At 42.3% G+C, this 19538-nt stretch overlaps 3 protein-coding genes across 4 annotated transcripts; 1 reads left to right on the top strand and 2 right to left on the bottom strand.

The window, feature by feature from the left end:
* The first annotated feature begins 946 nt into the window (after window positions 1–946).
* mrpl35 (mitochondrial ribosomal protein L35) lies at window positions 947–3090 on the top strand. Its single transcript, XM_053845778.1, has 4 exons — window positions 947–998; window positions 1194–1344; window positions 2619–2763; window positions 2837–3090. The coding sequence occupies exons 1-4, from the start codon at window positions 968–970 to the stop codon at window positions 3023–3025; spliced, it is 516 nt and encodes a 171-aa protein (XP_053701753.1). The 5' UTR covers window positions 947–967; the 3' UTR covers window positions 3026–3090.
* Window positions 3091–3145: 55 nt separating this feature from the next.
* On the bottom strand, window positions 3146–12121 carry reep1 (receptor accessory protein 1). Its single transcript, XM_053845777.1, has 7 exons — window positions 11701–12121; window positions 9354–9426; window positions 9201–9277; window positions 8663–8783; window positions 8116–8229; window positions 6960–7101; window positions 3146–4993 (listed from the first exon to the last, which is right to left on the bottom strand). The coding sequence occupies exons 1-7, from the start codon at window positions 11730–11732 to the stop codon at window positions 4986–4988; spliced, it is 567 nt and encodes a 188-aa protein (XP_053701752.1). The 5' UTR covers window positions 11733–12121; the 3' UTR covers window positions 3146–4985.
* Window positions 12122–14189: 2068 nt separating this feature from the next.
* Window positions 14190–18084, bottom strand: chmp3 (charged multivesicular body protein 3). Of its 2 annotated transcripts, none has more exons than XM_053845139.1 (6): window positions 17926–18084; window positions 17266–17326; window positions 16871–17050; window positions 16680–16801; window positions 16502–16616; window positions 14190–14897 (listed from the first exon to the last, which is right to left on the bottom strand). In XM_053845139.1, exons 1-6 carry the CDS (start codon window positions 17968–17970, stop codon window positions 14761–14763), a joined length of 660 nt encoding a protein of 219 aa, XP_053701114.1. In that variant the 5' UTR covers window positions 17971–18084; the 3' UTR covers window positions 14190–14760. The 2 variants fall into 2 exon arrangements, with proteins under 2 accessions (XP_053701114.1, XP_053701115.1); XM_053845140.1 differs by lacking the exon at window positions 17926–18084 and adding an exon at window positions 17432–17626.
* Window positions 18085–19538: the final 1454 nt, after the last annotated feature.

Genomic DNA, 19538 nt, shown 5'->3' with positions numbered 1-19538 from the left:
CCACTCACGCCCTTGACACATGGTTCCCTAGATTAGAAATAAACAAAAAAACACAACACGCTTAACTAAAAAAACATGTGCATATTCAATGACATTTCTTGATATGAAAGAGAGCTCAAAATTATTTCTTTATCTTCTGCTCTATAAAGCTTTAAACACCACGTTTGTCAACATTTACATTGTGGGGTCAATGTGGATGTGGTCAAGGACTATAAATGTCTTGGGGTCCACATAGACAATAAACTGGACTGGGCTCGGAACACGGAGGCCCTTTACAAAAAGGGTCAGAGTCGTCTCTACTTTTTGAGGAGGCTCAGGTCCTTCAACGTCTGCAGGACAATGCTGAGGATGTTTTATGAGTCGATGTCCAGTGTAATTCTGTTCGCTGTGGTTTGCTGGGGAGGCAGATTAACGGTGGCGGACACTAACAGACTCATCCGCAAAGCTGGTGATGCGGTGGGGGTGAAACTGGACTCCTTGGGGATGGTTATGGAGAGAAGGATGCTCCTGAAACTAAGGAGCATCCTGGACAACATTACCCACCACCTCCATGAGCTCCTGGTCCAATACAGTAGCACATGGACCAATAGACTGAGACTACCCAACTCAAAGACCAAGTGCCACAGGAGGTCCCCCCAATTCGTCCATGAAAAAGATACAATGAAGGTTTTTTTTGGCACATTTTCTGTTCTTGAACTGCATTTGTTGCACATTGTTTTAATAAGATCTTTTGTATCACTTTTTTGCACATTCTAATATTATTTCTTTTTAATTTATTGCGATATGCTGTGTACAGAGCATGTTACAAACACAATTTCCCTTGGGATTAATAAGGTTTTTCTGATTCTGAGTCTTATTTCTGAAAGTGACGTTTAGACATTACGGCCGCTAGATGGCCTCACCACCAACCGTGCGTCTCTGTACGCAAGTTTTGTCCTTGCGAGATTCCGTACTCTGGTGAGGAAAGATGGCGGCCACCCTGATGCGGAGGCTCCCTGGTACGTAAAGCGTTTAAAGTCCATGCTTTTTATACGATCGTACTGTCATTAACTGCGGCATCAGCCCCGAATGGCTAGTAGCTTTATAGTTTCCAATGACCCGATGAAGGTGGTGTCGTTAACATCTATATAAGAGCAATACTAGCCCCGATGCTAACTAGCGGCTAAAGTGCGTGTTGTCCTTGTGTGGATCAGGACTTTTGAGGTTCTCCGCCTCTGCCTGCACCAGAACCACCAGAGTCTCTCAGCTCTCCACCCTCATCCAGACACCGCATCTCTGCACGTCTCCCCGCGCAGCTGCCAGTGCTCTACATCGGCCTGCTGTCTGTCTCAACATCTTACAACGGTAAGTTTGAAAAATAGTTTGACAGTTCGATCTCTGATATCACGTCTTGACCCGACATCCTAAATGTAATGATCAATATTTCAATATATTACTTTTTAAAATTATCTCTTGTCATGTATATAGATAGATGTACTCAAAGTGTAAGATGATTGTCTTATTTTAACGAATTTTAAAAGATGAACTACTCACCTTCACACCTTTCACCTTCTTCTGTCGCTTATCCGGGGTCGGGTCGCGGAGGCAGCATTCGGAGCAGGGAAGCCCAAACTTCCCGATCCGCACAAACCTCGTCCAGCTCATCCCGGGGGATCCCGAGGCGTTCCCAGGCCAGACCGGAGACATCATCTCTCCAGCGAGTCCTGGGTCTTCCCCGGGGTCTCCTCCTGGTAGGACATGCCCGGAACACCTCCCCAGGGAGGCGTCCAGGGGGCATCCGGATCAGATGCCCGAGCCTCCTCAGCTGGTTCCTCTCGATGTGGAGGAGCAGCGGCCCCACCCCGAGCTCCTCCCGGATGACCGAACTCCTCACCCTATCTCTAAGGGTGCGCCCAGCCACCCTGCGGAGGAAACTCATCTCAGCCGCTTGTATCCGCGATCTCATCCTTTCGGTCATGACCCAAAGATCGTGACCATAGGTGAGGGTGGGAACGTAGATCGATCGGTAAATCCAGAGCTTCGTCTTGTGACTCAGCTCCCTCTTCACCACGACGGTCCAATACAGCAACCACATTACTGCTGCCGCTGCACCAACCCGTCTATCAATCTCATGCTCCCCTTTTCCCTCACTCGGGAATAAGACCCCGAGATACTTAAACTCCACCACTTGGGGCAAGAACTCTCCACCGACACGGAGAGAGCAAACCACCTTATTCCGGTCGAGAACCATGGCCTCAGACTTGGAGGTGCTGATCCTCATCCTGGCCGCTTCACACTCGGCTGCAAACCGCCCCAGTGCACGCTGAAGGTCCCGGTCCGATAAGGCCAGCAGAACAACATTGTCCGCAAATAGCAGAGATGAAATTCTGTGGTTCCCGAACCGGATCCCCTCCGACCCCTGGCTGCGCCTAGAAATTCTGTCCATAAAAGTAATGAACAGAACCGATGACAAAGGGCAGCCCTGGCGGAGGCCAACATGCACCGGAACTGAACTACTCTAATACTACTAAAATGCATAAAAGGGTATATAGGGTAGCGGTGGAGTGAGTGGTGAAGCTAAACTGGCACTAATTCATGTGTTTATGTGTTGTGTTTGTTGTGTGTGTGATCCCCTGCAGAGTCAGGGATCTGATTCCTCCTGTGACTCAGCAGCCAATCAGAACGCTGACCTACGTCAGCCTGAAGAAGGGGAAGAGAAAGAGCGTGAAGTCGGTGACTCAGCGATTCATGAGGTTGCACAGCGGACTTTGGATTCGTCGCCAGGTAGACGCCGCTGATTTTACAGTCCGACGGTAAAAAGGTTTTCCTCTCCTTGACAAACATCTGCTGTGGACAGGCGGGGTACAAGAAGAAATTGTGGCAGAAGAGCCTGGCCCGGAAGCGGCGCCTCAGGCAGCACGTGTTCTGCAACAAGACTCAGAGTAAAATGTTGGACAAAATGACCGGCAAATATTGGAAACGCCGGAACTGGTACGTAGACGATCCGTACCTGAAGTACCACGACCGGGTCAACCTCAAACTGTAGATGGATATCTGTTCTAATATGTTATCATTAAAATGTATTTGTCAATGCTGATGTTTTGTTATTGTCTGTGCTTTAATGCGGATTCGAAGCAGCGTCTCAAGAGTCACAAGAGTTCAGAGTTCAAGTCCTTTATTGACGATGACAAGAATATTCAAGCGCACGATAAAAAGCTGACCAAAGTGAATTTTCTCCCACTAAAAGGAAACGTTTAAGTGATTTGGCGCTCTGGCCCGCCAGAACTACAGAGGCTCGTACAAAGTGTGTGTGTGTGTATGTGTGTGTGGAGAGAAATCATCTTTCATACAAATCTATAACAGACGTCATGCAACGATGAGCACTTTTTTGAAAATTGGTGGATGAACACTGACACCAACACTTGTACGAGCACTGCTGACACACGCACACACACACAGACACACACACACGAGTGTATGACCGACACCAGAGTGTAAACACGACGGCTGTACCTGAGAACTCCAGACACGTGAGACTGTGTGGTTTCTAAGTGACACCTCATTTAAATAAACATTTTATTTTTGCGCCACAATCAAAGACACAGGTGAAGGTGCTGATGACAGGACAGTTGGTTTGGAACGAGCCACAATATATTTTATCCTCCACAAATTTCTGCACAAATTTACATCCACACACCACAGGATTAAGTGACGGTCGCTCCTCAGCGTTTGTCTCTTCTAACCCGAATAAAGTTGTCACCGTGCAAATGACTCAAGGGGATAAGAGAGTGTGTGATGGATGACAGAGCTCCTTCTACTATTTTTACTTCTTTGTCCACAGTTTTGAAGGCAATACCAAGCTCAAGAGGTGCCACATACTTGTAGCACAAGAGTACTAATACACAAGTAAAAATCTGATGTAAAAAGCAACATCAAAAAGTTGGCAATGATTCATCACAGACCAGCACAATAGATGGGTTGTTGTTAGCTTTCATGTTCAGCTAGCTAAATGTTTTTATCTGGTTTCAACTGTGTTGGTTTGCAAAGTAACTTGAAAAGTTATGGACCGATTTGGATATAATTTTGAGGAAGTGTATGTGATGGGACAAGGAACAAATGAGTCGATTTTGGGAGTCATCTGGATCACTGTCGGATTCTTCAACATTGAGATTGTGTTGGAGGTGGACTGAAGCTGTTTGGCGGAGGTTTGCACTCTCAGAGTGCTTTTCTAGTCAGTGATCTTTCGCTACTGTGTTAAGTGAGTTATCTTTGTGTTACAAAGTTACAAGTTTGCTGCTAACTACCTTGGATGCTAACTTCCAGTCCTTGTCCGGCTCATTTTTAGTGCAGTACCTGAACTCCCCACTGGTCTGAAATGGTCCCCTCACTTGTTAGTTCCTTTCGGTACATGACTAAATTGAAAATTTGGTCTCTGCCTCCTGGCTCAGCTCAAATAAATTCTGCGGCTTATTGTTTTGAATTCTGTGTCTTTCTAGACCTGTAGATGGCGCAGCACCAGACTGTACATGCTGAAGATGACAGCGACGGAACATAAATAAATAAACAACAGTTATTATGCGAGTCATCATGAGAAGGGCAGTCGCCGTTAGCGTATTTACAGTTTAGTGCAAGAAGACAGACGTGAGTGTTAAGGCGTCATCAGGAGGTCTGCGAGATGACAAACTGAAATGTGCGAGTCCTTCAGGAAGACTGGTGCGGAAACAAACACTGTACATCGACGCAATGCCGACAAGAATGAGATGCTAGCTCGCCACCGAGCGCGCGAATGAGGTGGAGGTCATCGAGACGCAGGAGGGGGAGGGGTTACTGTAGGTCACTTTGGTATCGTCCCAAAGCTGCTGCGGCCTCGTAGCGTTCTTCGGCCATCCAGTGTTTTTTCGCTAACATCTCGCAGCAGAGGCAGCGGGCGTCGTAAACAGCGTCACATGGCTTCACTGTTGGAGGAAAGGGCGCTCCTGGATCTGGTGAGGGGTCTCAGGAATCGGTTAGGAGGCTGCGGGGAGAGCAAGACGCGGGTCAATTCGGGAGCTCACAGACCTTCAGATTAAGATGACACATGCGGTCAGATTAAATTCACCTTGTTAGCATGTGGATTTTTGAAACGATTGGAAACAAAAGGATTAGCAGATCAAGCAAGGTGAGACATTCATCTTGTTATTTCACTATTATAATATATGCACCAGTTTCTTTTTGTATTTTCATGTTTTTTCATGTCCAAATATCCGATAAAAATAGTTTTTTATTATAATAACACATTTTTAACGACAATTTTTTTAAATATTGCATAGTAATTTAAGTGTAATTAAATAATAATAATATTTTAGCACTTTATTTCTATACTTTTTCAGTTAAGGCTCAACACTTTTTATTAACTTTTTTATGGTCACAATTTTGTGCTTTCAAATTAACATCCATATTTTAAGGACAAATTTAATCTTATATAACAGTGTATTTATTTAGATTAGATTCCTTGTCAAGTCAAATATGAAGATCAAACATAAATGGAATATTGTTCATTGTTGTTGAGACATACCTCACTTGCATAAACTTCCTTGTCTCAAGTTCAGCACTATTTCTGCTTGGATCACGACTCTGGTCCAGGAGGGACTAACAGCTGTGGGAGGTTTGATACCACTAAAAATAAAAGCGACAAGACTCCGGAGTTCAGCGCGTCTCTTGGGGCAACGGCGCACGATTGACTGATAATAAAGTTTCCCACAACAAAGAGTCTCTGTAGCAGCGAGTCAGGGTCCTGAAACAATCTCACACTGATGGTCACGACACTGAACCAGAGGGTCTGCGTTCGCCTCCCCAACTACTGAACACCATGAAGACTTCAACGTTACAGTTTATATGAATGAAGTTCAAGCTCCTTATTTTCTCCTCAGCATTTTTAGTTTTGAGTTTAAATGTCATTTAATTTGATTTTATAGTTGTGTATATATGTATATACAGTAGTAGAACATTTGGTTAAAAAAAAGTCTTTTGTGTCTTCTTTTCATAATAATAAAATATTGAATGATTCGACTGGAACAAGTTGAACGTCTAATATTTCGACCGGTGACCACTTCAAGTCCAAACTCTGACTGTGAACACGTGAGTCTGCGAGTAGTTTCATGCCACATTTCCACGCAGGACAGCAAACGTGAGCTTCAGCCGAGCAGAAATCGTCTCTGCTGGGCCGCGATGATGCCTTCCACCTCACAGCAGCCACAATCAGCCAATCAGAGGCCAGAACTCTCGGCAGCAGCTGGACCGGCTCGGTCCGTTACCTCCGGAGCTTTTCTCTTCATCAGCCGGAGCTGCGGCGAGCTGGACGCCACCTGCACCCCCCTCCGCTCCTCGTCCTCCTCCGGGTCATCTGAGGGTTCGGGGGAGGGGGGCGCGTCCTCGTAGGGAGGGGCTTTCATTGACAGGGACTCTCGGGAGTCCCTGTGGTCCAAAGCCAACATCTCATACTCAGTCATGTCGCAGTCGTATCCTGCACAGGGAGAAACTGTCAGCGCTCGTGTGGCTACGCAGCAGCAGCAGCTGCCTGATCTCCGCGGGGGAATCGCACCGTCAACTCAAGACCACGGCAATTAGACGCATGTAGGAGAGGGGTCACGTTTCCTTCCCACGCTCCAGCACTCCACACCTAAAGACTAGCAACTGACTTGCCTAACCAGACTAGGTTTTAAAAACATGTGACTGCTGTCAATAACTCATGAGTCATTCGAAGCATCAACTCCATCATGGAGCTAATGAGCGAGCAAAAATAAATCCTCACATATGTGAGCTCACATGAGCCAAACAAAAAAACCCGTGGGCCCATGTGAGCTGCATCACGGGACGCTCCACCCTGCAGTGGCCCCCCGATCAGGAAGTCAGGGGCACGGAACAATATCGGAGGGATTAGGTGGGCAGGAAGAGCGGAGACATGGTGGTTTGGGTTGAGATTCTGCCGCTCAATAACTCACCCTCTGACTTGCTGCGGGTCATGGGTCTGCTCCGGTGCTGCCCGGGTGTCGCCTGCTTGGGCTCAGCGTCGGCCGGGTCCTGGTACGAGGAGAGATCCTGCATGCTGAAGCTCCTGAGCCGGTCCGACAGAACCCCCTGACCCTGAAGCATCAGGTGGGAGAGGAACTCAGCTCAGAAATAATGTGATGAAACGCGCATCGCACATGAACTTATATGTTATTTAGTTTTGTATTCATGATGAGTTCGGAACTCAATTCCCGATCATGTCGCCAGATGTAGAATTTTCAAGTTGAAAATGTTTCACCACACCAAGTACAAGAACCAATATGGCTTCCCCGAATGTAAACTGGAAGTAAAATTTTGAATCATTGATCTACGCTGAAAGAAACCAACATCCAGCGGGTTTTCTGGTAGCTAACTCATATTTATAAAGAAGTTGTCTACGTGTGGACAAGCCATGAGAGAGAATAAGACTTTACTATCTTGTTTTCCGACTTCATAACTGGAACATGCTAATTCGGCTGTGACGTCATTCCCAGCAATGACATTCCTGACATTCCACTTCTGAGGTAACTGGTATGCAGAGTTTAAAAATCTACGAAACAAAAAAACACAAAAGAAAAAGATAGTTCCCGCCAGAGCAGATGAGCAAAGCGCGTCACGCTACATTAGCATCGCTAACCGAATGTCAGGAGGACCAACGACGAGGTTACGCACTCAAACTTGACCTGAAGTTGACAACAAAATAACAGAAAACCATCCAAACAAACTTAGCATAGGAGATCAAAATGTTAGCATTAGCATAGCAGCCCCTTATGCTACTACGCTGAGTAATGGGAAAGAACCCTGAATTCATCAACACAAGGAATACGTGACTGGAAAAAAGAACCGTCAGTGTCATCAACATTAGGTCTCTGAATACATGAAAAAATAAAAATACAAAAAGTGCAAAGCTTTGAAAATGATATTTCACAGTGACCCATGTAATTCATGAAGAAATAGGAAAGAGGTTTACAGTTAAAATGAAACTATAAAGAGAAGAAATACAAGCCAAAATGATACTATCGGGAACTGGAACTCATGACATCATCAGGAGGATATAACGCTCCGCTCTGGCGGGTCAGAACAAAAGTGAAAGTCATGAGTGGGCACTACCTTTGTTGCTGCCATCACTGCAGCGGTGGCAGCCACGTTCAGACCTTTCCTGCCGTAGTGCACCAGAGTGTCGTAGCTCTTGTCTTTGGCCTGCAGAATGTAGTCGTCGATGTCCTGCAGACACACACACTTTAGTCTCATGACACCAAAGTATTTGGACCTTTGAATCGGAACTTCATTATCTTATTTTGTGGTGAAAACTGGAATGAAACATGGAAAAACATGTCAAATTCTGTGGAAAATGTCCTTTTTTAGACAGAAAAAAAATCAATCTGTAAGTGGAAAATCAAATAAAAAACATCCCGAAGAGTGTTTGAGTGTCATCATCAGTCACATCTATTTTGTTCTTCTCACCAAGAACACAAGCTATTCGTGGAGGAGTCAATTAGACTCGACACAAAACCACTCTTGTTCTGGAAACTGCTGAGTAACTTCATTAACATCTAAAAAGAGCTGAGTAATGAGCTTAAACAGAAAATATTTTCACTCCAACAACAGCGAAGGAGAGACTGGTGAGGAAGGACCACAAGGAAGGAAGGGCTCTCACCTTCTCTTTAGAGGACAGTGTGGGGTGGACAAACTTCCTGTAGAGAACACTGGAGCCTTTCGTGTACGGCGACAGCAGCCACACCACGAAAGCGATTTTCAGCTCGTAGTAGAACGGAATCCTGGCGGGAGACAAAGTTGAAACTTGGGATGGACTTCTGCCAGGTCAACACACTTAAACAGAAGGTGAATTCAGAGAAGACGTCTTATGTATGAGTGAAATTATTCTTAAAAATGGAGGGCAAAATTACGGCTCAAAATCACTTTGCTTCTTGTCTTCAACCCGACATATTTTGTTTCATTTCCCAACAGGGGCCACCACAAGTCCTTCATCTCCTCAGAACAGAAGACTATATTGCAGAACTGATGTTAGCATAAAGCTTATTCCACTTTTTGTTTGACCCAACATTGTTATTCTCCCACTGTCCTGTCCCGCTACCACAGACCAGGCAGCTCAAATAGACATTAAATATTAAACAGGGGCCTCCGGCTCTTTGCAGAGGAAGTTTGTGTTTTCTGTTTGTGCAGTAGCGACTCACCAACACAGAAACATGTCCGTAAACACTTCCACCGTTGTGAATAAAGCGAATATGATCCAGTACATCATCCATTTCACCTGCAAGACAGAGGCACCACAGCAGGAGTTTAGAGGTGAACCAGGCTGAGCGTCGCTATGACGACAGGCGACTCACGTATTCTCGCACGTCTTTCGACTTCACAGCTTTATACGATGAGTAAGCAGGATAGAGAGTACCGAACACCAGTCTGCAAGAGAGCGCAGGGGTTGAATTCATAAAAAAAGTACAAAAATTCACGAAAATAATACTAAAAGAAACACACAAAATCAACTCAAAATACGAAAATAATACTATAAGAAACACACAAAATCAACTCAAAATACTGTTTTAACATTCTTTCTTATGAAGCTTGACCAAATGCAAAATTTGAAAGCAAAACACAGTGCTTTTAAATACTGTTACTGTTATATTAAATATATTTTTAAAAGAAAATACACATTCAAAAAAAGAAACAAACAAAACACGAAACAAAGTTATGTAACATGTGGAGGAAGGAAGGCTGATTCTGCTCTGAGCTACTCATTTGAATAATTCCATATTTATTAAAGCTTTTAAGCACAAACATCAAGATTTAAGACGACAAGATCACTGCTATCTGAAGCAGCATTCACTCTGGATCAATACAGGCTGAGAGCTGATGAAACAAGCGGAGCATTCTGATGAGCCACACCAGCAGAAGCATCCGATTGAAGCCAGAAAAGACTCATTCCAATGTTTTCAATATCAGGGTTGGACTTCTGGGCTTGGCTGCGGATGAACCACGAGTCATTGTTAAGTTTGAAAGATTTCACTTTTGACGGCCAACCCCTTAAATGTTTCTGGTGACGCGTGGAAACGACAACAACACGTTCAGTTCGGCTCCTCTGCAAACAAACACAGTGTTATATGAGTCTTGTTTGACTGTCAGCAGAGGCGTGTCAATAACCTTTAGAGGTGATGACCCGACTGTAGCCTTCAAAATAAAAGCACTGACAGTGTTTTATTATTATTTTTTAAAATTTCACTTTCGATGTTAATATTGGGGCTGTAAAAAACATTTTTTATTTTTTAAATCACACATTAATGAAAGGTGAAAAATAATATTTTATAAAAAAAAGAATGGGACCCAACATGAAACCTAGAGTGACACCTTTACATTGCAATCTTTCCAGATAACTTGACTTACTGGTAATTGCCCTGAACTTTAGATAGCTGTAAATTATATATACAGATAATTTATAAGCTGTAAATAACTACCTGGAAATATTTAGGTTTGTCTCACCGCACTGAGCATAAAATGAAACCCAAAAATGCGCTGGTTTGAAAACAGACTTGACTTCAGTTACATCTATGACAAAGAATTTGATTTTGGTTCTTATAAAAAAACAAACAAAAGTAAATCAGGAAAAACATAAACAGCACAGTTCTATGTGTCAGACAAGTACAATAGGAACCAAACTGGATCTTTGGTGAACACCACAGGGACGACACTGAGTGGATTTTGTCTTTGCTTTCCTGCAGTAATAGTAAATATTTACTTTCTTTTCCACATGAACAGACTTGGCTTAAATATTGACCTTGCATTACGTATGAATAGAGGTGTGACATCAACTTTGTGACCTCAGTACTCAACAAACTCTCTGTATATCTGAACCCAACTGGCTTTATTCAAACGAAGCAAATACAGACCAGGACAGCTGATTTCAGAATGATGACTGGACAGAATCGGCAGGTGACAAGACTGGGACCAGATCAAATGAAGCTCCAGGTTTTCTTGTCGCTTCTATTTGTGTGCCGGGGCCACCTGTGTGAACACTTGCAGCCGGGCGGCAGCTGCCAGGGCCACCCGATCATGTTGCTGTCCCACATCATGTTGCAGCCTGACTTTAGAAGGGACACTCGCCCAGTGGGGGGGACACTTTCTGGTCAACCTCACAGATCCCAGCGAGACAAGCTGATGTATATTTCATAGGCTCCTCTCCCTCTGTCTACTCCTGCTGCCTAAACTAAATATCGCAGAGTGAACCAACAAAGACTGTTTACTGTTGATGTGCAGGAACGTGTAACCTGAGACTGGTGACCCTTCCCATTGTTTTTGACACACGATCCTCCGGGTGAATTTGACTTTGACACACCGAGGTGAGAAGAAAGCGACCGCTAATCTGAATTATTACAGTAATCCCCGCAGTTACAAGGTGACGTCACCTGGGGTGTGTAATGATATTTAAAGAAATGCACACAAAGACTGAGGCTGTTTGAAAAACGCAGGCCCGGATCCGCTTCGGCGGCGGGCCGCCACCTACCAGTCAGATTCACCCCAAGACGCCTCCATTCAGAGCTCGGTGGATCTTAAACGTGACATATTAAAGGCGCTTTATTTTTGGACGCACCAGCGACGTTGCTACCCGGAGATCCGTGAACGCACCGCCGTTCGGTTCTAATGTCACAAAGCGTGAAGGGATGAAATGTAAAATGGACTTACACCACAAGTCTTGAGATGATCCAGGAGACCATTGCGCTGGACGGCCAGACAGGACGCGCTGTCTGCGGGGAGGAGTTTCCTCCAGGAGTCACACCAACATGATGCGGGGTAAACACACTGACGGGTCCCGCTGCCGCCGAGAGGTGGCGCTGTTGAGCTGGGAAGAGCGGCGCGGCTTTGTGGGAGGCTAAAAATACAACATTTAAGATGAGCCTGATATCCGGAGATACAAGTATGGAAATGTGGATTTACATATTGTTAAAAAAAAAAATCAAATCACTAAAGACATATCCTCAAAATGCACAGCAAAACAGATGCTAAATTGCTAGCGTTACGGTCAGATTAGCATAATGCCTCCACCTACTTTTCAAAAGTCTAGAGCCCAAATTGATAAAAGTTTAAGTAAATAACTGTGCTGTAGTTCCATTAATCACATATGAAGAAAGCGAGATTGAAGATTAAATAATGTAGTTTAGGTGGAGTTCTTTACTGACAAACAAAGGAGGCACCGATCAATGCTGTAAAAAAAGCATCACAGTTGAATGAAAATGTTGTCAATATAAAGGTGAAAAGATTCATAGAGTGGCCATATTTTTCTACCTTTCAAAGTCAACAAATATGAAACCATATATATATATATATATATATATATATATATATATATATATATATATATATATATATATATATATATATTCTCATAGCAGTTTTAGAATTAAAGCATGAACATAAAACAATAACATGAGATTAACATGGCCTCTCTCTCTCTATATATATATATATATATATAGTTTTAATTTTAAAACTGCTATGAGAATAATTTATTTACTTCTTCTTGTGAAGACATTACATATTCAAATCACAATTTACAGTGAAAAAGCCATACTCTGGGGGGGTTGACAATCTAAATGAAATCAACTGCTAGAATGTTGGTGATATTTGTTGCCAAAGAAAGGAAGTGTTTTCATGTAGGTCACATGAAAAGCAGGACACAGATAAGCCTCACTGCTGTGCCAGCTTCTGTACAGGTAGTACAGCTCTCTCACTTATGTTGTTACTCAAGTCACACAGTTTGTTCAAAGGGCACAAGTTCCATATTCAGGGAAGCAGTGACACAACAGGGAGTCGTATATTCTGACCTTTAACCCTGAAAGCAACAGTAGCAGCGTTTCCATGAGAGCAGCGAACCTTTGTGCTGTCTGTGTCCTACTTGCAGAGTAACACACAACAAAAGGTCCCACAGGTACGAATGACACTCTTTTGTGTGCTTAAGTCCGAGGGGACAGAGACACAAAACACAACTGCGAGAACACCCTCAAGTTCCATTCTTCATGTCTTCATGATTATTTTACATGGAAAATAAATCTGAAAATAAGATCCTTGAGGGCCTTTCATTTAAAAAACATCTTTTAGGAAGATATTTTTATTTTGTCTATCTATTCAATTCAGTGTACTTACTGAATATTACATTTTATAAATATGAAATCTATTTAATAAATCAGAAAGGCAAATTAAAAACGCAAATCAATTCTAATTTTATCTATGCTATTCACACCTTTCTGTAGATTTTGTAATATCTCGGCAGGATTAATTTCCATTAAAGCCCGATGTATTTTATGTATTTTTATTTTATTCACAACTTATTTCTTCTATTTATAATTTTATTTCATATAACACATTTACTCATTTATTTATTTGAGTACATATTTTTCGGTTACATTTACGGTTAAAATTGTACTTAGTATTTTTACATATGCTTGCTACAGTTTTTTTTCTATTTCCAAAATGTTTTCCCATCGGTTACATGATAAAATAAATAAAAACTGCACATTTCTTCTTAAAAGTTTATTTCCCGACTCCTCAATTTACATAGAAAAATACACATGACACAGATGACAACGCTCCAGTGCTCCCCGCCGTTCCCTTCACCCCGACATCCACTGCTCAAGAACGAAACATGACATGAAGAACAAGCAGACGGTTACAGGTGGCGTGCAGGTGGACGAGGGACGACACGTGAGTCGTGGCTGAACAGAGGCAGATGCTTTAACTCCAACAGCATCGCCGTGACTGTGTGAATGCAGTTGTGACAAACTACACAGCGAGGGGTTGTGATGAGGCACCACAGGCTCTCCTGCATATTATTTACACTCCAACCTTTACTTTGGATCTCAGACTGTTGGCGAGTCTCAAATAAAGAATCTCCAGGCAACTGAAGCAAAGCGCCATCACCGGAGGAAGACGTGTTTTTAAGTAGCGTTTTAAATTATTTATTCAGAAGCGCGACACAGATTTTCACAAAACAAATATGATCTGACTGAAGGAATATTACTTTCTTACTAGCGGCCATTAATAAGAAATATTGATGTGTAATGTCTCCGATTCCTTTGTTGGATGTCGCTTTAATATATTTTCCAATTAAGACTCACAAAATTTACTGAAAAGAACATTCTTTCAGTATTTTTGAAAGAAAAAATAAAGAAGAAAAAAATTTTTTTAAACATGGTCATAAAAAAAGGCTTAGCTTCTCACCATGTTTTTCTGAATTAACTCTTTGTTTTGGTTTCATAGTTGATAAGAAAATGCTTCTTTTGAAATTCAGTCAAAAACACTAGTAAAAAAAAAGGCAACATTCCAAAGCAACCCGGTGATTCCTCAGATTTTCAAAAACACCACTCAAAAATGATTCACTGATGTTTTTCTGTGTAAATATTTGTGATTCTGAATAACAATAATCTGAAATACCTTTTAACGTCAAAATCAATTTGGTTTGAATGAATGAATCTGAACTTCCATGAGTGCCATGACTCTGAAGTGAGCCAGCTCTGACTCGATCTCCGTCACGATAATCCCAGGAAAGCCGCGAGCAGTAAAACAGACTTCCTCAGGTGAGGGCAGAACACGCCTCCCCACACTAAGTCGATATAAAATAAAGCAAAAGCCCAGAACCGATAACATGAGACGCGATCCATGCGCAGACAGACGCTCGGTAAAACTGCACCACTAAAGTCTCTTCGGAGGAGCGAGTGACCCCATGTGGACCGGTCAGTCGGGTCACCTTTAGCTCCTCAGGGCTGCCAACCTGGACTGCATCTCCTCGATGTCTTCCTCGGACTCCTCGTCGGACGCAGCGGTCGCTCCTCCGGGCATCTCCGGGAGAGGGTCCGTGACTTTGCTGGGCGCCTTGCCGATGGCTCCTGCGGGGCCACACACAAGTGGAACTTCATACTTAATGGACCTTTTATCATGTAGCTCTTCCCATTTATGCTCAAGTTGGAAACACATTTACTCAATTTCAGATTTGTCTTTTGGTTCATACTTGCTTTGCCACACACTCAACCTTTTATACTGACAGACATGTACTCATACAGAGAATTTTCTAAATCATTATTGTGTTTTCAATTGTAGTATTTGCCCCTAAATAGTCCTTGTTTGTGAAACGATAGCAATAATAAGAAATAAATGCCCCACATTTTCTAGTGATGTGACAAACCCCCAGGACTTGCTGTGGCGACCCCTGGTGGTCGATGCCCAGAGGCACTGATCGGACTTCAGTATATAGAAGTCAGCTCTGTCACCAACGACGACCACACGAATATAACGCTGCACTTCTGTTTGTAGTGCAGCATACATTTTAAACACTAGATGACACTACCGTCCAATGGATGCAGTTAAAGCTTCAACTCAAGCAGGTTTTAGAAAATGATTTAAAGCTAAATCTTAGCTTCTGACTGGGAGACACCAAAGTCTTTAAACTGAAACTGATATGGCATCAAAACAGTGAAACAATATGCGTGGAGGAGGGAGAAGCTTCTGGTGGTGTGAGGACTGAACCAATGGTTTGAATTTGTGTGTGGACTAATAAAGGCCTTCGAATCTAATAGAATAAAAACTAATCTAAATATTGTGTGGCAGTTAATAGTCTACTGTTTGCAGTGTACATACGACAACAAATAACATATTTCTGTGGTGTATTCAAGGAAAAATTTAATGAATCCCGGTGACATTTTTAGTCCCTGAAGCCCTGATGCTGTAGAACTTGGATAGAAAAGCCTGAGCTGGTTAAAGTTGGTGTCTTGAATCACGGGGTTCGAATCTCATGAGATTAATAAATGCAGTCAGGCTCTTTGGGAACTGCATGTGTGTGTGCACTCATTTACTTGTGAACACAAAAACAGGATCTGCACCAGTGGCTCATGCTTGAAAACTGAAGACTGACTCAGCTCTGTTCAACAACTAGTGATACAGCTACCTGATAGCTTGTCATTATGTGGAAGAATTTAGCTGTTTACTTTCAAAAGTAGGAACAAAAACGGGCAGAACGACAAGGTTTTCTACATTATTCTCTAAACACAAAGAATAAATTGGTCTAAAATGTAATGTAACCAACAACATGTCTTCACTGTTGGCCAGGGGAGTCAGTTGACAGAACTCAAAGTGGATCTGGTGAACATTCAAAATTCAACACTGTATAACGCCGACTTTGGATCACGCTTTACGCCGAGCGGTCACCACGACGACGTAGGCAGCTGCGCTGATGACATCACTTGAGACTCAACATCACGGACAGCGAAGGAAGCCATCAAGTAATGAGCAAAAACGCTAATCTTAAAACTGTTGTTGACCCGCTCCTACTTGGTCACGAGACGGTGCCGTCACTGCTGAAGTCACAGTGCAGCGCCTCTGAGCCGAGTGGGTTGCCAGGTTTTTTCCCCGCGGAGTGCCACAGCCTACTTCAGCTCCGAGGGAAGCGTTTGTTTTTCAATCTCAATTTCAATGAAGAAAAAACTTGCTTGCTCACCTGCTGTGATCTCGAAGAGGATGTTGTCAATCTCCTCCTCTGCCTCTTCCTCCAGCTCCTCTTCGTCCTCCATGCCCTCAAACGTGTCTTCAAGCATTTCCTCGATGATGCCAGCCTGTGAACCAAATTGTGTTTAAAGGACTCACTTTCAAAAGGATGTATTTATGGGGGGCCTGACCTTCATCATCTCTTTGGAGAGATCCCTCATTGTGGCCTGGATCTCCGGAACTTTAACCAGCTTCTGCATGGCCTTCATGACCTCTGTGCTCTTCTGCAGCGCCCCAGCCACACGCAGCAGACCTGTTTGGACAACACAGACTTGATCTCCTGTGATCGATTCGTACGTGTGTGCAACATTCGTTGGCTCACCGAGCTGGTTCTTCATGCTGAGCTGAACAGAGTTCATGTGAGCTTTGGAGGAGTAGAGCTTCGTCACTGCTCGTCTGGACTGGACCAACTCTTTAGCCAGAATGACACAAACATCCTTGTTGCCTTTTTTGGCTGATTCTTTGATCGACCGCTTGACTTTTTCTTGTTCTCTTTGGATATCTGCAACATATTTCATTGTATACCTTCATTTCATCATGTCCCGCTTTTATATCACTTCAAATAAAAAGTACAATATACATTTACTTTTACAGTTTTGTAAAGCAAATTCCATCTTCTGTTTCACAACAATCACACCACCTTCAGTGTCACCATAACCCTTTGAAAGCGAACAAAATACATCTAAAACTCAAAGTGAAACAGGCCAGACACCTCACCTCTTATTTGTTTGTCTAACACTCTTGTTTCCTTTCTGATTTTTTGAGACCACTCTGTGACCTGTAAAGATAAAATTGAGGTTCAAAAAGCAAAATTCAATTCACGTTTCCTCAGGAACGACTATAGAAACATGAATAAAGTGTACAACATCAAAACGATCCTTACTTTAGCTTTAAATGAGTTTGCCATTTGATCTATTCTACAGTTTCCAATTAATCCAAAACAAACGGTGCTTGTACAGAAGAATAACACATTACAGTGCGAAATGCATCCCTACTGGGAACTATGAAGCCCAAACAAAGTCGCCGAAATGGACTATTATTCGGTGACGTTTGACGTCAGTCTTTGACTTGTATTAAAGTTCAGCATCTGGGACTGTTTACATCGCGGAGCACAGAGGCTAAGCCTACATGCTAAAAACACGCACAATAAAAGCGATTCAAAAGAAATTCACGCTATATGTTTGACCTCTTCCGCGATGTATAAGTGAAAAAGTGTTTCCATGAATTGCTGTTAACGACGACTGACAATTGTTTCCGACTGATAACGACTTCGCTGGAGTTTTTAAAGGGCAGTTTGCGTTAGCAGCCTCGGCTAACGTATACAGAAACGTCCCCTAAATAGAAACGTACTCCAACAATGGCACAGTCGGTACTTGCCTGTTCTTTCGGTGGCCTATCTGATGACTTTCCGAACAGTCCCATTGTGGTTATTTGTTAAAATTACGAGGAAATGCGGCAGCTAGCTGGAGACGCTAACGTCGTTTGTTTGGGTAACACTTCCTGGTTCAGTCGGAAAGGCTGCGTACAATTCCAGAGTTCATTGGTTTTTTGCCGATAAATATGAAGGATGGTTGAAATGGGACGCGTCAACTCATTTCTTGTTTATATTTTGACATATGATTAAATGTATCTTTTTGCAACTGTAACGGCATTTATCTGAAAAAGGGATTTTTTTAACAAAATTTTTTTGGGGGGATTTGTATTTATGTGTATTGCCTCCGTTTATTTCATGGATGCCGCATTAATATTATTTTCTTAATTAATATTTATGTTACAAACTTATTTTGTCCCATCACAAAATGTACTGAATACATTTCTCTATTACAATATTCAGTGTTAATCTAAAAAATATATACATATATCAATAATAATCTGTATGTGTGAATGCACGCCCAGTGAATTTTTTTTTTTTGCTGAGAAAAAACTGTAAGTCACGTTTTCCACACTGAATTTGCCCTATCTGAATATGAATGTCTTTATTTAATTTTCCTGATTAAAGGAAAGCTGTGGACTTTATTTTATCATGAAGATATTTTCACATGATTTCCTGAATTAACTCCTATCACTAACCCTTACTAACTTTTAACATTTTACAATTCACAGAAGATATTCTCAACATAAACATTCTCATTGTTTTTTTTTTTCAACACGAAACACGAAAACAAAATTATTCCTTAAATACGAAGATTGACACAGTTCTGTTTGGCAGCTAGTGACACTGTTACCGGATAGCTGGTCCTTGTGTGGTAGAAGGTGTCAGGTTTCAAAAGTATCCAGTAGGAACACCTGAGAGATAACAATAGACTAAGTCTTGCTCACCTGGTGTGATCATGAAGAGGATCTTCTGGACCTTAGCTTCTTCCTCTAGTTCCTCTTCATCCTCCATGCCCCTATGAATTAATTTCATCATAAAAAGGACCCTAACTTTAGCGTTCAATGCCATTATTGCAGAAGCAATCTGAGATCAGTTATATAGTTGACCTTATTCCAATGAATCCAAAATACACCTGCCTTCTGTAATGAAAAAACAACAACACAATAATGTATTATAGTGCGGAACTCAAACAGCTATGAAGCCCACAAACAAAGCCATTCTTTACATAAAAGATGTGATGTTTGGCATAAATCTTTAACTTGCATTAAAGCTCAGTGGAACATCTGGCATTGTTTACATTAAAGCAGTTGACAGCTTGTTTGGTTAACACTTCCTGGTTCAGTGCTTTTATAAAAAAAAAAAACCCCAAAGTTGCTTAACTTGGGAATCTTTGGAAGTTATTTTATGTATACATTTGTAAACATTTTATTCAGTTATTCCGCTTATTTTCGCATTGTGATGTCGTCTACAATTTTTATGCCCGTAAAAATTATCTGTTACAAATAAAAAAAGAATTAAATAATCATCGATACAGCATGTTATTTTAACAAAATGTCATGATATCGCAAGTCAGGACCTGGATAGTTGTTGAGAAAGGTGAAACACGTCAGTGACG

This window comes from Synchiropus splendidus, chromosome 16, assembly GCF_027744825.2.
Source record: "Synchiropus splendidus isolate RoL2022-P1 chromosome 16, RoL_Sspl_1.0, whole genome shotgun sequence".
In the NCBI taxonomy this organism is placed as follows: Eukaryota; Metazoa; Chordata; class Actinopteri; order Syngnathiformes; family Callionymidae; genus Synchiropus; species Synchiropus splendidus.
The sequence above is the reverse complement of the archived record's forward strand: the minus strand, read 5'-3'. Positions and strand labels throughout refer to the sequence as shown.